Source organism: Channa argus, chromosome 18 (genome assembly GCF_033026475.1).
Source record: "Channa argus isolate prfri chromosome 18, Channa argus male v1.0, whole genome shotgun sequence".
Lineage (NCBI taxonomy): Eukaryota > Metazoa > Chordata > Actinopteri > Anabantiformes > Channidae > Channa > Channa argus.
The window spans coordinates 20,143,586-20,160,756 of record NC_090214.1 but is presented as its reverse complement, the minus strand read 5'-3'; the positions used below and the strand labels follow the sequence as shown (position 1 = coordinate 20,160,756).

The 17,171-nt window shown below is 38.5% G+C and overlaps 1 protein-coding gene across 4 annotated transcripts in view; it reads left to right on the top strand.

Annotated features, from left to right (window-relative positions):
• dcc (DCC netrin 1 receptor) overlaps window positions 1-17,171 on the top strand; it is a 255,856-nt gene that overhangs the window by 92,815 nt on the left and 145,870 nt on the right. For all 4 annotated transcript variants that reach the window (XM_067484566.1, XM_067484565.1, XM_067484568.1 and 1 more), the window contains exons 4-5: window positions 4,140-4,290; window positions 5,334-5,470. In XM_067484566.1, coding sequence (XP_067340667.1) covers window positions 4,140-4,290; window positions 5,334-5,470 — 288 coding nt within the window. The remainder of the gene's footprint in view (window positions 1-4,139; window positions 4,291-5,333; window positions 5,471-17,171) is intronic.

Sequence of the window (17,171 nt, the reverse complement as noted above, 5' to 3'; positions counted from 1 at the left end):
TTGTGATTATTTTATCTAATTAGTTTCGGAGATGGATGTGAAGCTCTTCCCTCTCATTAGATTAAGACATTGGGACCTGATAAGGGGGGGATTCAAATACATTTTCCAGTGTTCATTTCAGTAATAACCCTCTATTCAAAGAGCTCTAAGTAATAATTTACACAGCAACTTAGTATAGTATAAAGGCTTGCTTTCATTGGCTCTAAAGTGCAAAGGACAATTGACCAGCACATCTAAAGCTCACAAATTATATTTTTCTGTAATTTTTACAATAGCTAATTTGTTACCGTAACAAGTTATTGTGCATTGTTGTACGTTTTTTTCTTGGCCATGTCCACCGTGCTATATCTGTACTCAGATACTAAGTTTATTTTAGGTAAGATATGAGGAGCACAATTTAAAGTCCTGTGGTCCTAAACTTGATCTGAAGCAAACTGGGGCTTTTGAACACAAAATATATTTTTTCTGTTGCCATCCATTTAGTATTGTAGCTCAGCAATCGAATATTGTCTTGAAGTATATTTTAAAAACAATAAAACTGCAGTTCTTTGCATAAATTGTGAGCAATTTAAATCGCTTCACTTTAATATAATGGGTCACTTAAGGATTAATACACTTACCATTTTAATGTGTTGGATCCCTAAACAGAAAAATCAACACATTCATTCAAAGCATTGCTGATATTGTTCTAGCATAAAAAACATGAAAAATAGATTTTGACTGGAAAGGCTGCTGTCGATATGATCATTAATGTGACTAATCTGTTTTGTTTTTTGTTTTTAAAAGAACAACTCCTCACAGTTTAATGAATTGACGTTATTTATAAAGGGTAGGTTCACTGAGCACATAGCAGCCTGACAAAAATATAGAAATAAGTATAACAGAAGGAGAGCATTATATAATGTTGACTCGTAAACAACAACAAAAACTCCATTTCAATCTGTGTAACTGTGTTTTTTGGAAACATACTTTTTTACATTTCAGAGACGTGCGTGCTAAAAAACAAAACACAAACCCAATTTTCAGGAAAGCTGGTTGCTGTGTAAAAATGTAAATAATATCAACACCTCAACACAACACGGGAAACGCTTGTGCAACGTCTCACAACTATTGGTTCATTTACAACCAGTCAGTATCGTGATTGGGTATAAAAAGAAAAGAAGGAGATCTCAGAGAAGAGGGGGGGGGGCATTAGGCCACACAACATGGGTAACTTGCACATCTGTGAAGGCTCCAATAATGTTTAGTGAGATATACAGGTTTTAAAAACCTTTATCAAGCAGGGTTGGGGCCCAATTAGTGTATTTTGTGCGTCTGTATTGAGGAGTGCGTGTGATGTGAGCAGCTCCCTTCAGCAGTGCGTTTATTAAAACATGTCACATTCAGTCATTCGGTGATTATGTCTATGATCCCTTGTTCTTTACACGTCTCTGTAACCAAAACAACAGAAAAACCCCCAATCTGCTGTGTAGGTATTTCTCCTGCTTCTGTTATCCCCCTATTCTGCTGATGGTCTCCTTTTCTGCGTCCTCAGCTTTTTGTTCCTAAATCGTGAGGTCATACAGCTTTATGTCCTTTTTATTGCGTGTCTCTGTGTTTGATGCTGCGCATGAATCAGAGACATCTGTCTGTCTGGCAGGCAAAAGTTCCTTGACAAAATAAAAAAATAATTTCTTTAGAATCATATTTGTATCCATTATTTCCATAACTTAGCAAGTGTTCATCAGCTGAAAAAAAAAATCATCTCAGGCTGAAGAAATTAGGTTACATGAGTAAATGCTTATTTATAGTTGGAAATTAATAGAGCATTAAACCCCCATTTCAGGTTAAAGGTGTGTGTGTGTGTGTGTCAGTGCCACAGGGTGTGTTGATGTAACTTTCTGTCTCTTGAAGGAAATTATCATCTTCCGTCTTTGAGGACCTTCCAGCCCTCGGGCCAACCTGAGGGCAAACACAACCTGACCCACTGCAGGAGTATGTGTGTGTGTGTGTGTGTCTGTGTGTACATCCTAAGGCCTCAGTTTTCTTAGATGAGATCTAATAGGAAATCCAAGTGTGAAAACATGAAAGCTTCAACCTATGTCAGCTTTTTGAAAAGGCAACACTGAAAGTTTTAAGATCAGTGTTAGCGGGTTACAGACAGTGCAGGATCCTGTGGTTTGTCCATAATAGGAATTTACATACTTAACAGCTGTAGCAAACTTAAGATCATCACTTAGTATTTAGATCCACAAAACGTTGTCAGTAGGAGGTTAGGGTGACAAAGAGCAGGACTTTCCCACAGGAGACCAGAGTTTGTGTCTAGTGTGAAACATCTCCTATTGCTGTTATTGTGACCAGTCATGTGATCTCAAGTGAAACACAAGCTCTGTGTTTATTTAGTGTTTATACCTAATGCTTATGTCTTATAAATGACATAACCAAATGCCACTGTACTGCCAAAGGCATTGTTGCTAATTTATAATACAGTGATCAGCCATAACTTTAGGACCAGTGACAGGTGAAGTAAATAATTGATTATCTTGTTACAGTGGCACCTGGAGGTTGGTGGTATATATAAGGAACCGAGTGAACATTTTGTCCCTGAAGCAGAATACATGGGCGACCAAGGCCCGTTGATGCACGTGGGGACGACCGGCTGGCCAGTTTAGTCTGATCTACTGGAAGAACTACCTCAGCTCACAGTTAATGCTGGTTCTGATATGAAGGCGTCAGAGCACACAGTGCATCACAGTGTTTTGTGTATGGAGCTGCTGAACCACAAACTATTCAACATTGTAAAGAGCTTTGGATAAAAGGATCCATTTACCATTTACCAAATGCACCCACATCACACATGTGAGAATTCAAACTAGATGATGGAGCTTTGGAAGGAGGTGATCTGGCCTGATTAACCATGTTCTCATTTACATCATGGTCTATGTCCATTGATTACCTGGGGCAGATATGACACCAGGTTATCTACGATTTGCAGCTTTCTTTGATTAAAATCTCTAAGGGCCATTTCTAAAGGGGAACACTTTGTTGCATGTGTGTCTTTTAAGACATATAGCATAAATAAAACTTATAAATAAATTCCTAAATGTATAGTTAGTTTAACCACAAAAGCGCCAGTTATATGAATTGGTGAATACATTTGGCATAGATCTGTGTCCTGTTTTCATTTAGTGCCTGCAGGATGTTTTTTCCCCAGAGATGGTTTGTTCCACTGTCTTATTGTGCACGATGCAAAAATGGAAGAAAAACAGATAAATGAGCTGCGCAAGACACATGCATTATATATATACATATTTCACAAGTTGTGTTTTGTGTTTTTCTGTTCAGTTTGCCGTTATGAAACAAAGCAACTATAGACGGCCAGTTAACCGAATATTTAATTATCTCATAGTGAATAGATGTGGTGAATCTCATGTAGCTGGTTGATGACAGTTCAGCATAATCTGTTTCCTGTACTATAATCAGCTGATTCTAATCTACAGTGTTTGTTGTCTCCATTTGTGCTGTGATATAAGCAGCACTGGAACCTGCATTCAGTCTTACCACCTGCTCTTGTCCCAATGACTTGGTCTCTCACATGGATGTCTATCTTCAGACCTTTTTGTTCTTTCAGCACCAGGGACAGCGACAACATTGCACGTCCACACCACGATGACTTGTACAGTTTTACGCCGTACGTTAGTTAATCATAAGGAAATATCATAGTGTTTAGTACTTAGTTGCAACGACCCCTTTTCTGTTGTGACTCCTTCCATAAACCCAGACCTCCCCTAAAAAAAAAAAAAAAGGTTTTCTCAGTCGAACGTGAAAGAATTAGATTGTCCTGCACAGCCCCCATCCAACACTTCGTGATGAAGTGGATTGGCACCAATCCTTTATCCCCTTACATCAGTGCTGGACTTCACTAATGCTGTTGTGGCTGAATGGGAGCAAATCCCTGCAGCCAGATCCCAACATCCTAAAGGCTATTGAGTAGGGCGGAAGCTGTTATAGCAGCAGATTCTGGCAGATGGTTTTGGCAGTGATATTTTTAATTAAATGTTCTAGTATGGCCAAAATTATCATGTGATTTATGTAAAAAAGTGGACAGAGATTCAGCTTTTCAGTCTCTCTTCTCTCTAATTTCCTTTTCTGTCTTTCAGAACCTGGGGTGAACAGGAGTCTCCAGTTCCTCCAGCGTCCGTCTCGAGTAACGTCTATGCTGGGAGCCGACGCTGTGTTGGAATGTTCGGCCTCTGGATACCCGACTCCCAGCATACAGTGGAGGAGAGGAGAAGAACTGATACAGAGCTGGTGAGTCTGATGCTCAGACTAGGTTTATACTTTATCCTACAGTACCTCAGTCATTGTAGCTGATCCCATTAGACCTCCACGTGTATCCCAACACAGCATAGTTATTGCTGGGGCTGCCTGGGTCTGGGGCTGCCATCGCATCCTAAATGCAGTCAAACCAACAACGAATGAACTGTCTCTAAAGCCTGATAACATTACTTCTGTAAAACCACTTAAGCAATCTGTGTTTCTTCATGACAAGTTCCTTCATAGTTATTACTACATTTCTGACTAATTTCCACATACATCATTCTGTTGCCAGACATACTCATTAAAGTACCGAATGTGGATTAATCTGCCACTAGAAATAGTCCAAACAAATTGCACACTTCGTCCTGTCTTACCACTCATTGCTGAAAAACTAACGGGTCTAGGTAATATGGGGAATTACCAAAGCTTTTTACAATTGTGGAAAACCAAAGTACATTTATTGACATACTGTACTTGAGTTAAGTTTTCTCACTTTCAGAGGCAAATATTTTACTTTTACTACATTTGTGTGATAACTATAGTCAGTACTAACTTTTCAGAATCTGATTATTAGAACGATATGACTTTATTGATTCTACTCAGCATTACGTTAAGCAATTCAAATGATCATTTATAGATTCAGAACCTATGATCATCAAAACAGTGTTTAAGGTTGGTAAAATTAGCTCATCATTAGTAACAATAACGTGTTAATGCATCAATAACTTTAACCATTGTAATATTCACTGATTTGAAATAAGTTTTTTTTTTTTATCTGGTACTTCTGCTTCTTTTTTGAAAACAGGACATTTACTTACTTTAGTTTTTTTACTTTAGTAAAGCTAATTATTTATTCAAACAGTTTTTTAAAAATAAAATCATAATTTTTTGTCGCTTTTGATTTTTGCTGGGATTTGTTGACAATCCAAACATGTCAAACAGACATGTCCCTTCAATGTCAAATGTATTTTGTGATTGATCCAGAAACAAACATTTAAAACTGAAAAAAACATTCACTCTGCCTGTCACTGCAGGAATAAAAAGTACTCTTTGCTGGCGGGCAGTAATCTGATCATCAGGAGTGTCACCGACGATGACTCGGGCAGTTACAGCTGTACAGCCGCCAACAAGAACCACAACATCACTGCACACGCAGAGCTGAGTGTGCTAGGTGAGAAAACACACTTTTGTTTTTTTGACACGGGCCTTTTCGCTTACACTTTGGTGGCGTAAGTACAAAACAAAAAGGATGGCTTAATCCCACCTCCGGCTTATGCTAACTTTAACCCTGACCTCTAACAGGCAGTACAACACACGCACACACCTGCGATGCTCAGTGTCGTGTGGAAAACGAAAGAACGTGTCACACCTTAAAGCTCCTGAGGGAAGGAATAAAAACAAAAAATCTTGACTAGAAGCTGTTAACAGCCTGACAGCCCCAAAACAATAAAAATAAATAAAATCGAATAAAATATTATCCATATTCCTGCACTGACAGAAACCCTTCTGTCTGGAGACACTTTCAGGACCAGAGAATCACATCCAGAATCAAATGCAGTCATAAAATATAAAATAGGACCCGTCTGTTTGCTTTGGTTTTGATAAATAAAATATGTTTGTATTTATTGTCTGACTGCTCCTCAGCTGCTGTTGGAGCCTCACTCAAGCTGCTCATATATTCAAGTGAATTCAGACACCTGCATAGCAGCTGATTGCTGCTGCTGTTAGAAGCAAACAGAGCCAGATATGTTTTTGCTATTCTCCTATTGGATTTACATAACAAGTGACAAGATATGAGCATATTTTACAATAAAAACATTGTATTAACATCCAGAGACTCTTATTCTACAGTACAGCTGGTTTTCTATTACACTGAACACCCGAAATAAAATTTGTGCACAAATAAATTTATATCACAGGCCTATTGCAAAAGAATCAGGATTTAACAGGATACTCATTTTGTTGTCATATGCCTCAGAAATAAATGTATATACAGTACGATAACAGACACCTCCTGTGGTATGTATTTCTGTAGCTGCTTGTCATTTTTTTTTAAATAATATAGTTTCATGAAAAATTATCGCCTCTTCTGTTTTTATGCAGGGGTGAGACTAACTGCTTTCCTACAGAAATTAAGACACTGTGTAACATATAAATAAAAAATTGTAATGATTTAAATAAATCATGTAAAACCTACATTTGATTCACTGTTGGAAAGGGGCATTACCATAAACAGTACTGAATAGCTGTGATGTTCCTGCGTGATCCTGTATCCACCTTCTCTGCGCTTAAATCCTTTTAAAACAGACTGTGTCATGTGATGAGTCCAAGTTTGAATGCACATGGCATGAAAAGCATTTCAGACTTCGGGCTTGACCTTTGCCACCTCTGGCTACACCCCTTAAATTGCCAAAGAGGGTTCTAGACTGGCCTGTCTGCAGTCCAGATCTGTCAACTGCTAAAAAAAACACTTGGGCCATTATGAAACAGAACATATGACAAAGGAGGCCCCAAACTTTTGAAATTCAATATCAAGTAAGGACGTGGACAAACTAAAGCAATTGGTCCCCTTAGTTTCTAAATACAGAGAGTTGTTAGAAGAAGAGCCGCTGCAGCATAAACATGCTTCTGTCCCAACTTTTTTGAGAGATGCTGCTGGCGTCTGAATGTCTCTATCAACTTTTTGCCTTCTTTTCACAAAGCTGAAACAGATTTTCATTTAGAGTGGATTCCATCTGTGAACATATGGACTGAAAAAATAAATAAATAAATGGGTTATTGGGCACAAACAATATCAAGCCCCCCAACCCTTTCCTTTGTCTTTGTGGTAATTTTATGTTTTATTTTTTTGGCTATTTTGTTTCTGTTTTTACATTTGTTGGGTCTTTATTTCTTTCTGACATTGTTCAGCATTACATTTGGACTCTCTCAAATAAGTTCAGTCAAACCAGAAATGTGAAGACTAACTTCAGACGTGCCTAGTAGTCCTGTTCGGTAATCCATCCGTGTCAGGGAGATGTGCTCTCGCTCGCTTGTCATTCTCATGCATTTGAAGGGGGACAGGATTTTGTTACCTTGGCAACAATTATTCCATCTTCTGTTGGGATGATTTCGAGGTAAACAGCCAAAATATGGCATTTATGTTACAAAGTAGTCTACCACAACTGTGCAGTCACACACAATGTGATTGGCCAAAATCCAGTCATACAGTAATACATCCCATATCCTGGATCCCAATACATCATTTGTCCTTGTTAATGCCAGCTGAAATGGTGCATTGAAAGGGATTTGTTGGAAGAAATGATGAACCAAACATGCGTTTAGGTATTTTAAGTTCACAAGTAGTACTGTCATTACTTCCTGTATTTCTGTGGCGATAGACTGTGAAGTTTTTTTATCTCATATCACAAAAATATGTAGGTGGCTTTGTAGCTCTATCTCCCAATCTGATACAGATTATTTTAAATACACAGACTATCATGAGACAACTACATCTATTTTGCTTTATCCTCTCCAGCTGGATTATGGATTGTACCTTTAATGAGACAGAGACAGATTTTCCTGTGAGCAAAGAGTTGGAGTCACACAAACACAAGCAGCTGTTGTTTGTTCGACTCTCAGGAGAAAATCTGCAAATTAACCTTCGGGTGTCTTCAGTCTCTTTCCAGCTGGGCCTCTCCACTCATTTCTGTCTCCTAATGTCTTTGTCTCAACGTCCTCTCCGAGCCTGTCTCTGTCTTCAAGTCACGTTTTGTATTGTGTTTACGCTCCGCTCTCAACAGTGGCAGCCTACAAACATCACACAGTGTTTGCAGTAAATAAGGGGAATCTTTGTGTTCTCTTTGTCACATCTGGGAACATTCTGAAATGAAGACATTCATGCCGTGACCTTAAATTATGACACACAAGAAGAAAACGACAACAACAAAAGCCTTCTTCCCATGACCTTTGGCCTTGGTACAAGTTTCATCATTAATAACTACAAAATAAAAGACTCCAGAAGAATAAACTTCAACACTGCTGCACAATTCGCTCAACAGAACAAAGTGTTTACAATATTATTATGTTTAAAATGTACAATTATTAACCATATGTTACCATAAAACAGTGTGGTGCAAACTGAGCTGTACTTAAAACCTGTTACCTTTGCATTAAAACGTATTTAGACCCCTTCACTTTCAGCACATTTTACTGTGTGGTTCTAAATTTCTATTTGAGCGAGTCAGTCTAAATATTATAACCTGTAACGACAAAGTGAAACGAAATCAAATTATTTATTAGCACTAATAAATTCAAAACTTCATAAATGCCAATTTGGCAGTTTTATAGCTCAGAATCTTTTTGAGTAATGTCTTTCTTTGTTTTAAATCTGAATTTAGGCAGTTGAGCCTGTTCTTCCTGGTCTGGGCCTTGACTGGGCCACTTGAGGACAGCACTGTTGCCTTAGCTGTTTGCTTTGGATAATTTTCACACCGAAAAGTTAAACATCAGCTCAGTCCCAGGTATCATTTTCTCTGGAGCAGCTTTTCCTGAAGAACTTTTCTGGCTGTACGCATTCTTCTCTCAACTCTGACTAGTCGCCCTGAAGCACCTTTAAAAACGAAATGAACAACTGAGGAAAACATGTTTTTGCTTTGTCATTATGGGTTGCAATGTGTAGATTGGTAGAGGAAAGAGAATTCTTTCGCATTTGAAGATGAAATTACAACACAGTAAAACGTGCAAAAAGGGAAGGTGTCTTAATACTTTCCGAGGTAAGTGTAAATTGTCCAAGCATCTCACAGTTGAGGTAGAATCCGTAACATACACAAAAATCCTAAAGGAAGAGAGAAAAAGTATTCTCAATCTTATCGAAATACCAGTGTTGCAAAGTGTTCCAAGCCAGTTATCTTTCCCTCAGAGATTTGAGCTCAGGGCCATAGTTACCACTGATGACAGGAAGTTCGTGTTCTTGGTTTCTGTTCTTGGAGTCTAGTCTTGCATGCAAATTGCACATGGTGTTTTGAAGGCTTTTTTTATTCATTAGACTTAAATTAATTGGACTGCTAGTGGAGCGAACGTCTCAGTAATTTTATCATCATCAGTGCCCACATATTCTCAATAAATGATCCGAGGTGTCTGTGATTTGCCACCACTGTATTTTATGATGCCACTGTACATTTTGATGACTGCAAGTGAGACTTTTTTATAGAAAATCCCCAGCTCAAACAAGATGAAATGGATACATGTAGGAAGGGGGAAAAAAAGAAAAGAAGGAAATGGATAGAAATCAAACAAACTAAGAGAAATTCCAAATTTAAAGCTGTGAAGTTGACATGATCAGGATGATCCCTCTTGAGTAATTTCTGTATTTATGATAAACACACAGCTTGATACTGTAGTTTTTCCGCACATTGTGTATTTTAATCAGCTTTTCCGTCATTTCTTTGATAAGACATTTCAGAGCTGAGGCAGACATGGATTTAAACTGAGGTTTTTCTTATCACGACGAGCCTGCGGCTATCCGTGAATATTTATTCACCCCTCCATCTGTTTGCCTTTTATCTGTCTTTCTCAAATTAAATATATTTGATAAGGTGAACAGTTTACTTACACGCTATATTTCCACACTTCCTGTGCATATTTATCGACCTTTGAGCAGGAATAATAAACACACAGGCACACACACGTCGAGGAAATGCTAAAAAGTTTCCGTACAGTTCATGTCATACAGTTTTCATTTATTAATCTTTTACAATCCCTCCTTTTTTCAAATGATGTTAAGCCACTGTCAGCAGACAGTGTCACTTCCTTCACTGTTAGCCCAGAGTAAAGTGCTTTATAAATAAAATGAATTATTATTATTATTATTATAATTATTAGTTAGCACCACAGTTTAGATTTTGTTCATTTCAAACATAATCTCTGTAAAGAAAAGTTTCTGTTTAAATTATTATTATTTTTTATAAATATAGTCTAATCTCTACCTGGCGAAGAGCAGCTACCTTTAACTCAGTCATTTGAGTGCTATGCTGTGTATTATCTACATATTTCAGATTTTATTTGTTCATAAAGTTGATTTCAACTGCTTAGTAGTTTTAGAGGATTTGTAAGTAAATCCTTGAATCTACTGAGCAGATAATTTGCTTTTTATGTCCTCCAAACTGTTTGTCATTTCAGAGGGTAAAGGTCTGCTCAGGTAATGGGAATACAAATCCCCACAGTGCTAATTATCAGCCATCAGTTAGTGTAAAAAAAAAAAATAAAGCCCAAAGTAGCACTACGGTATCAAAAAAGGGGAAGAATCTTGTTGGAAAAGCTGGCTGGGCATGTGATGAGCTCACTTCTTCAGTCTCTCTGACCTGCATTTACATTAAACTAATAAAGAAGAAATATGTTGTGCTAATATGCCCCATTACACTTGTTTTTTTTTTCTTCCCCCAAATGGAGGCAGTTAGATGCTGATAAATATCCACAGGACGGTGATGTATAGAGATGCGCACATTCTGACTTCACAGGGCAGTGACCATGATTAGATGATTAGTATAACGAATGTGTGTGTTGTTTCCCATAATAATGAGTGCAGCCTGGCTCATTAGCCACTTCATGTTAGCAACCAAATGAAAGCAGTGACAAACAGACCCCACACTGCAGCTATCAGTCATTTTCACTGCTGATATCAACACTGGATTCTAGTGTTTTGAACTGTTGCTAGAAGGGGGCTCGAGGGTCGCTGTTGTGTCATGTTGTGGCATTAGAGCCTTTAGTGTTGTTTTGAGGGTGGTGCTCGTACTGTGATGTTTTTAAGATAATAATAGTAAAGTAACATTTATAAATGCTAAATGGTAAATGATTCATAAACATGATTATTCCATTTAGCACAACTTCTGAAACTCCCTGTCCAAAGCTAAGAAGTTAATAATCTGAAATGTTTGAGAAGGACTATTAAAAGCATAGGAGGAATAAAGACAACTCACTTGACACTATTGATAATGAAACCTGGGTCTTATTTGCTGCAAAGTCTCGCCTGCGACAAAAATTTACCAACATCAGTTGTTTTGACCTTTACTTTTTTATAGCTAGAAATGATAAGTTAATAGCTGAATGTTTGTTTAATGTTGTTTGCTGAAGAGAGTTTAAAACACAAAACAGAGTTGCACCATGCAGCTCATGCATTTTAGTCAATATGGGTGTCACATTCAGACTATATGTGCGAATGCCCTGATGCACTTTGACATGCACAAAAATATCTACTAACATATGCAACAACAGTATAGAAGCTATCTGAGAGGAGAGCAGTTCTGCAACACTTGCAAGTTTCTCCAACCTGCAAGTGTTGCAGAACTGTCCACCCTTACTGCAGATGAGCTTGTGTACTCAGGTGCAGCATGTTTGAGCCCCAAGTTGGAACAAAACAGAGCTGAGTAGAGAATCAGATTTGATCTGATTTATTTTAGCCTGTGTCAATATTTTACAACCCCAATTCCAAAAAAGTTTTGAAAGATGTGAAAACGTAAATAAAAACAGAACGCAATGATTTGCAAATCTCATCAACCCATATTTTATTCACAATAGGACATAAACAACATATCAGAGGTTGAAAATGAGTAATTTTACCATCTTACCAAGTAAGTGCCACAAGTCAAAAACAAATGGAGGAGCATTTGACGACTAATTAAGTTAACTGGCAACAGGTCAGTAACATGACTGATTATAAAAGAAGCATTTCAGAGAGGCAGAGCATCTCAAATGTAAAGATGAGCAGAGGTTCAACCATCTGCGACGAACTAAATGTGCCTCAATGTAAAATTGTGAAGACTTTGAAGATCCCATCATCTACAGTATATAATATCATCAAAAGATTCAGAGAATCAGGATGAATCTCTGTGTGCAAGGGACAAGGCCAAAGGTCAAAACTGGATGCGTGATCTTCGAGCCCTCAGGCAGCACTGCATTAAAAACTGGCCTGATTCTCTACTGGACATCACTGCATGGGCTCAGGAAAACTTCCAGAAATCATTGTCTGTGAACACAGTTCACTGTGAAATCCACAAATGTAAGTTAAAGATGTATCATGCAAAGAAGAAGCCATATGTGAAAACTATCCTGGAAATTCTGCCATGTTCTTTGGGCCAAAGCTCATTTACAATGGTATGAGGCAAAATGGAAAACTATTCTGCGGTCAGATGAATCAAAATTTAAAATTCTTTTGGGAAAACATGTATGTCTTGTCCTGAGGACTAAAGAGGGACCATCCACCTTGTTATCCGCAGACAGTTCAAAAGCCTGCATCTCTGATGGTATGTGGGGGCATTAGTGCTTATGGTGTGGGCAGCTTCCACATTTGGAAAGACAGCAATGCTGAAAAGTACATAGAGGTTTTAGAGCAACATATTCTCCCATCCAGATGACGTCTCTTTCAGGGAAGACTTTGCATAGTTCAACAAGACAATGCCGAGAGTCTAGGAGCTGGATTAAATGGTAAATGTCCTGCACTTATATAGCGCTTTTCTACTTATTAACACTCAAAGCACTTTACACTGCTTCTTATTCACCCATTCACACTCACAATCACACACACACTCATACACCGATGGGGGAGCTGCCATGCAGCTGGCCAACACTCACCGGGAGCAACTAAGTTGGGGTTCAGTGTCTTGCTCAAGGACACTTCAACATGTGACCAGAGGAGCCAGGGATCGAACCAACAACTGAAGGATTGCTCTTTCTACCTTCCTGTGTCCAGACCTTTCACCAACAGAAAACATTTGGTGCATCATAAAACCAAAAATCCAGCATCAAAGGTCCAGGAGACAAGAATGGGACAATATTCCTCTACTAAACTCCAGCAACTGACATTTACAGACAGTTGTTAAAAGAAGAGGGGATGCTACACTATGGTAAACATCACAATGTTACAACTCTTTTGAGATGTGTTGCTGCCATCAAATTTAAAATTAACTAATATCTCAGTTTCAACATCTGATATTTTGTCTATGTTCTATGGTGAATAAAATACGGGTTGATGAGATTTGCAAACCATTGCATTCTGTTTTTATTTACGTTTTACACATCATCCCAACATTTGTGGAATTGGGGTTGTAAAATATGACTGTATCTGTTCAGAGGCTGCATCTTAACCAGCTCTTTCTCAGGATGATAATAAAATAGACATCAAACATTTGCTGTTAGGTCCCATTCAAGAAACTTAGTTTGGAGTCAGGAAGTGAAATGAATACAACATTACTCCATTACTGCAACATTGACCTGACCTGAACTACAAATGGAAATTGAAACTTCTTCTGATCTTCTTTTCAGTTCACCCCAATTTAAAGTTGTTTGTGTTCCTCCATGGCATTGAACGCACCAGTTTTAAAGGGTAACTACATTTTCAAATTCTGCTTGAAGCCTCTTTCCCAGCAGGTTTTAAAAATGTAACAGAGGAGTGAGGGAGCAGCGACTGTACAGAGTATGGCCTCGAGGCTGAGTAGTGTGTTACACAAGGGACAGTAAGCAGCACCAATGGCGTAGAGCAGGTCATGAAAGGCTGCGTTAAAGACAGCAAGTGTGGTGGAGGTTTCATGGTCACTAGAGGCACAGTCATTAGGCCTTTATACAGACAGTCACTGTTTGGTTAAGTGGGTTGTTCTTGGACCAGCAGCAAGTTTGAGACATTTTAAACCAAACTCTTAAATATAACAGATATAAATATACTTTTTGCCAAAAAGTGTTTGGCAAAAAGTTTGAAAAACATCTGCTGTATTTGCATCTTATGCTAACAGAATCAAGAATATGTAATTTTGCATTCACTCATCAAAATAGTTTCAGTCATTCGAATCCTATATTTGATTATTAATAGTAAAAAACACAATACATCACATGTTAAAACTGAGAAATAATTATTGTATTTTTTTTTTTTTATTGTTTTCTGAAACTGGTCACTTTGAATTTGACACAAACAACACATTGATTTTGTTTATTTCTTTGAATTTAGAGTTAAGAACTGAACACATCCGTTAACACAACACAGGTCCCAATAAAGCAGCATAGTACAGTGACACATTAGTACACACTGACCACAGCCTATTCATGGCAGCATTTACAGCTTTTATGAGGAGCAGAGTTTTACCGTGTGTTTATCGTTTTATTTTTTTGTTTGTTTGTTTGTTTTTCTACACTTGATGCATGTGTACTGTGTGTTTTTGTCTATTTTGGCTCCACACACATCACAGTGTTTGTTTTTGTTGATACTGGATGCAACCTAGAATGATGAAAATACTCATATTATGAATCTTACTAACAATTCTCTCTCTCTCTCTCTCTCTCACACACACACACACACACGTTACAACCACACAAGGTTACAGTTACACATACACTGTACATATGCAACAGCATCACAGGCTCAGCACATGAGGGTTCTGTGGGTTGGGTGGACAGGGCTCCAGCACCATCCTGTTAGGTCCTCTTCTCAATGGCTGCAGATGCCCCGTTTCAGTTTGGATTCAGTGCCATCCAGATGACAAATGCATTGGACACTGTGATGTTCAAGATTTTCCAGAACCCTAACCCCCCTATGGATAGTCCTGCTTTTGCAGTGACCAGCTTGTTCATGTTTTCCAATCTCTCTTTTTATTTAATTATAAAGACCCCAACCCTCATGAGTACCACTTTTTTGCCTTTCTTTCTCTCCTGGTTTATTAAGGACATCAGGGACGTGTTGTTGACGAGCTAACAGGCCTGTTCTTTGTAGACAAAGACTGAGTTAGGAGCTCTGGCTTGTTTTTATGCATCATTTGTACCATCTCAGCTTCCTTTTTAAGGGATTCCTGTGACAGTATATGCAAAGTAAAAATGTAGTGATAAGGGATGTGTCCACCGGGACCCTCTGTCATGTCCAGGACAACTCTAACTCCTTGGTTCTTCTCCGGCCTTTCTCCAGCTGGCTTTCCTGAATACACTTGCAAGTTCCATGCATATGAGGTAGCAGCATCTCAGGCAGTGCACATCTTGTTTGTGTATTTTGTGGATTTAGACGGTATGCACTTCACCCACTTGTCCCACGCTGCCCCGATGGCACCTAGCTCGTCTTTCTGTTGTCAAGCTGGTCTGTCATCTCTGTTATCAAACCAGATTATTCTCAAAATGATATGGAAGATTTCCAGAGACATTGTTGCAGTGAAAAGAGGACTTCATGTCCTGCACATGAGTAACCACCATCCACATTGGCCCTGGCTGCATCCTTATTGCATTGGCAGCCACGCACTGGGGCTTATTCCTTGGGCAAATAGATCATTTCATTTTTTTAGAATCCAGTCTGTGGCTATTTGCACTGGGGCCGGTCCTGTAGCTGGCTGCTGACAATCTATTTTTGGAGCTGGCTGATGGTCTCATTCTTTTCTTCAAACTCACTGTCAGGCTCTGAATTGACAAAAATGTGATCCTCATATTCTGAGAACTTTTCCTCGTCATCATCTTCAAAGCCTCTCCCTTCAAAAATCGTTTCTAAGGCCATCTAAGCAAAGAATCTTTTTGTCATTTTGACTGTGATAAGGAGCCACAGAGGCACAGCTACGTTATATCTAGCCCCCAATTTGCAGCAGGGATAGAGTGTGAGAAAACATAGAATGGGTTCTACAAGACAGAGGGTAAAAATTGCAAGTAATTGGGAGCAGAGATTTTTAGGTGCATGAAAAGTAGGTGCATGATAATGCTGAAACATTGAACAGGGACTTTGGATACAGCAGGTGCAGAAAGATGAAATTCATGTTTTTTTTAGCATTTCATAGTTTTTCCAGTCTTTTGATGTCCTTGATGTTTGAGCCCTGTTACTAGCATCAAGTTCAGATTTAGCAACAGATATGGATATTAGATATGTTATGACTATTATTCTTATTATGTTAAGTGGTTCTTTCCTTAAGTATATGGTACATGTTTGTACTATATTTTAAAAAATGAGCGGTTCTGTGTAGCTGTAACGTTACTATGGCAGCTACATATTCACTGCAGTCGATCACACACTAATTCACAGCCTTAAAACACCAGTTGGTTTAGTGATCGTCTCTCTCTGTCTAGAAAAGACCAAACACACACAAACACTCCTGGTTGAGGCCTGCGGGGTTCCTCTCCTGATTAATTACAGGCTCTGTGAATTACTGTGGGTGTTTCAGAAAACATTTAACAAGCTGCCAAACTCCCCCGCTGAGCCACCGACCAGCCTGCTGCCGCTAGCCCAAAAAGACTGAACTGTCGAGTGAAAGACATGAAAGAAAGAAGGTAGATAGAAGGTGAAATATCACAGAGCTCCTGTAGAGAGGGGGAAGTCTTTACTAATATATAGGTTATGGTGGATTTAAGTCCATCAGTATGTCCATGAGTCATAACCAGGACCGATTTCCACACTGTCAGAATGAAAAAAACTCCACTGGCTGTTCCTCACTCTCAGAAATTTTGAGGCTATGACCCATTTTTAAAAAAAGGAATGTGCTGGAAATGTTTTTTTTTTTTTTTTAATCACAGTAACTTCAATTTAGTCTTAAAAGTAGTTTATGTATTTTTAAAAGTTACGTTTTTCTGATTAATTAATAGGTTTTGTAGAATTGTCATTAAGCATATTTCTTAACAATGAATACTTGAGTGTAGCAGAATGTAGGAGAGGAGCAGGGAGAGGGAGGGTTTGTGGACCAGACTGGAATTAGTTCTGTTCTCATGTCACTGCTCGCTTGAGTTGCCTATTGTAACTAAGCAGTAAGTAAGTTAGGAGTAAAAACTGTGATACTGTGTTTTTTTAAGTAAAAAGTTAGCAGCACGTTAAGTCCGTCACCTCACATAATGACTATCAGAATATGTTTAGCCGAGATCAGCATAAAAGCTGGAAAACTGGGGAAGTGCTT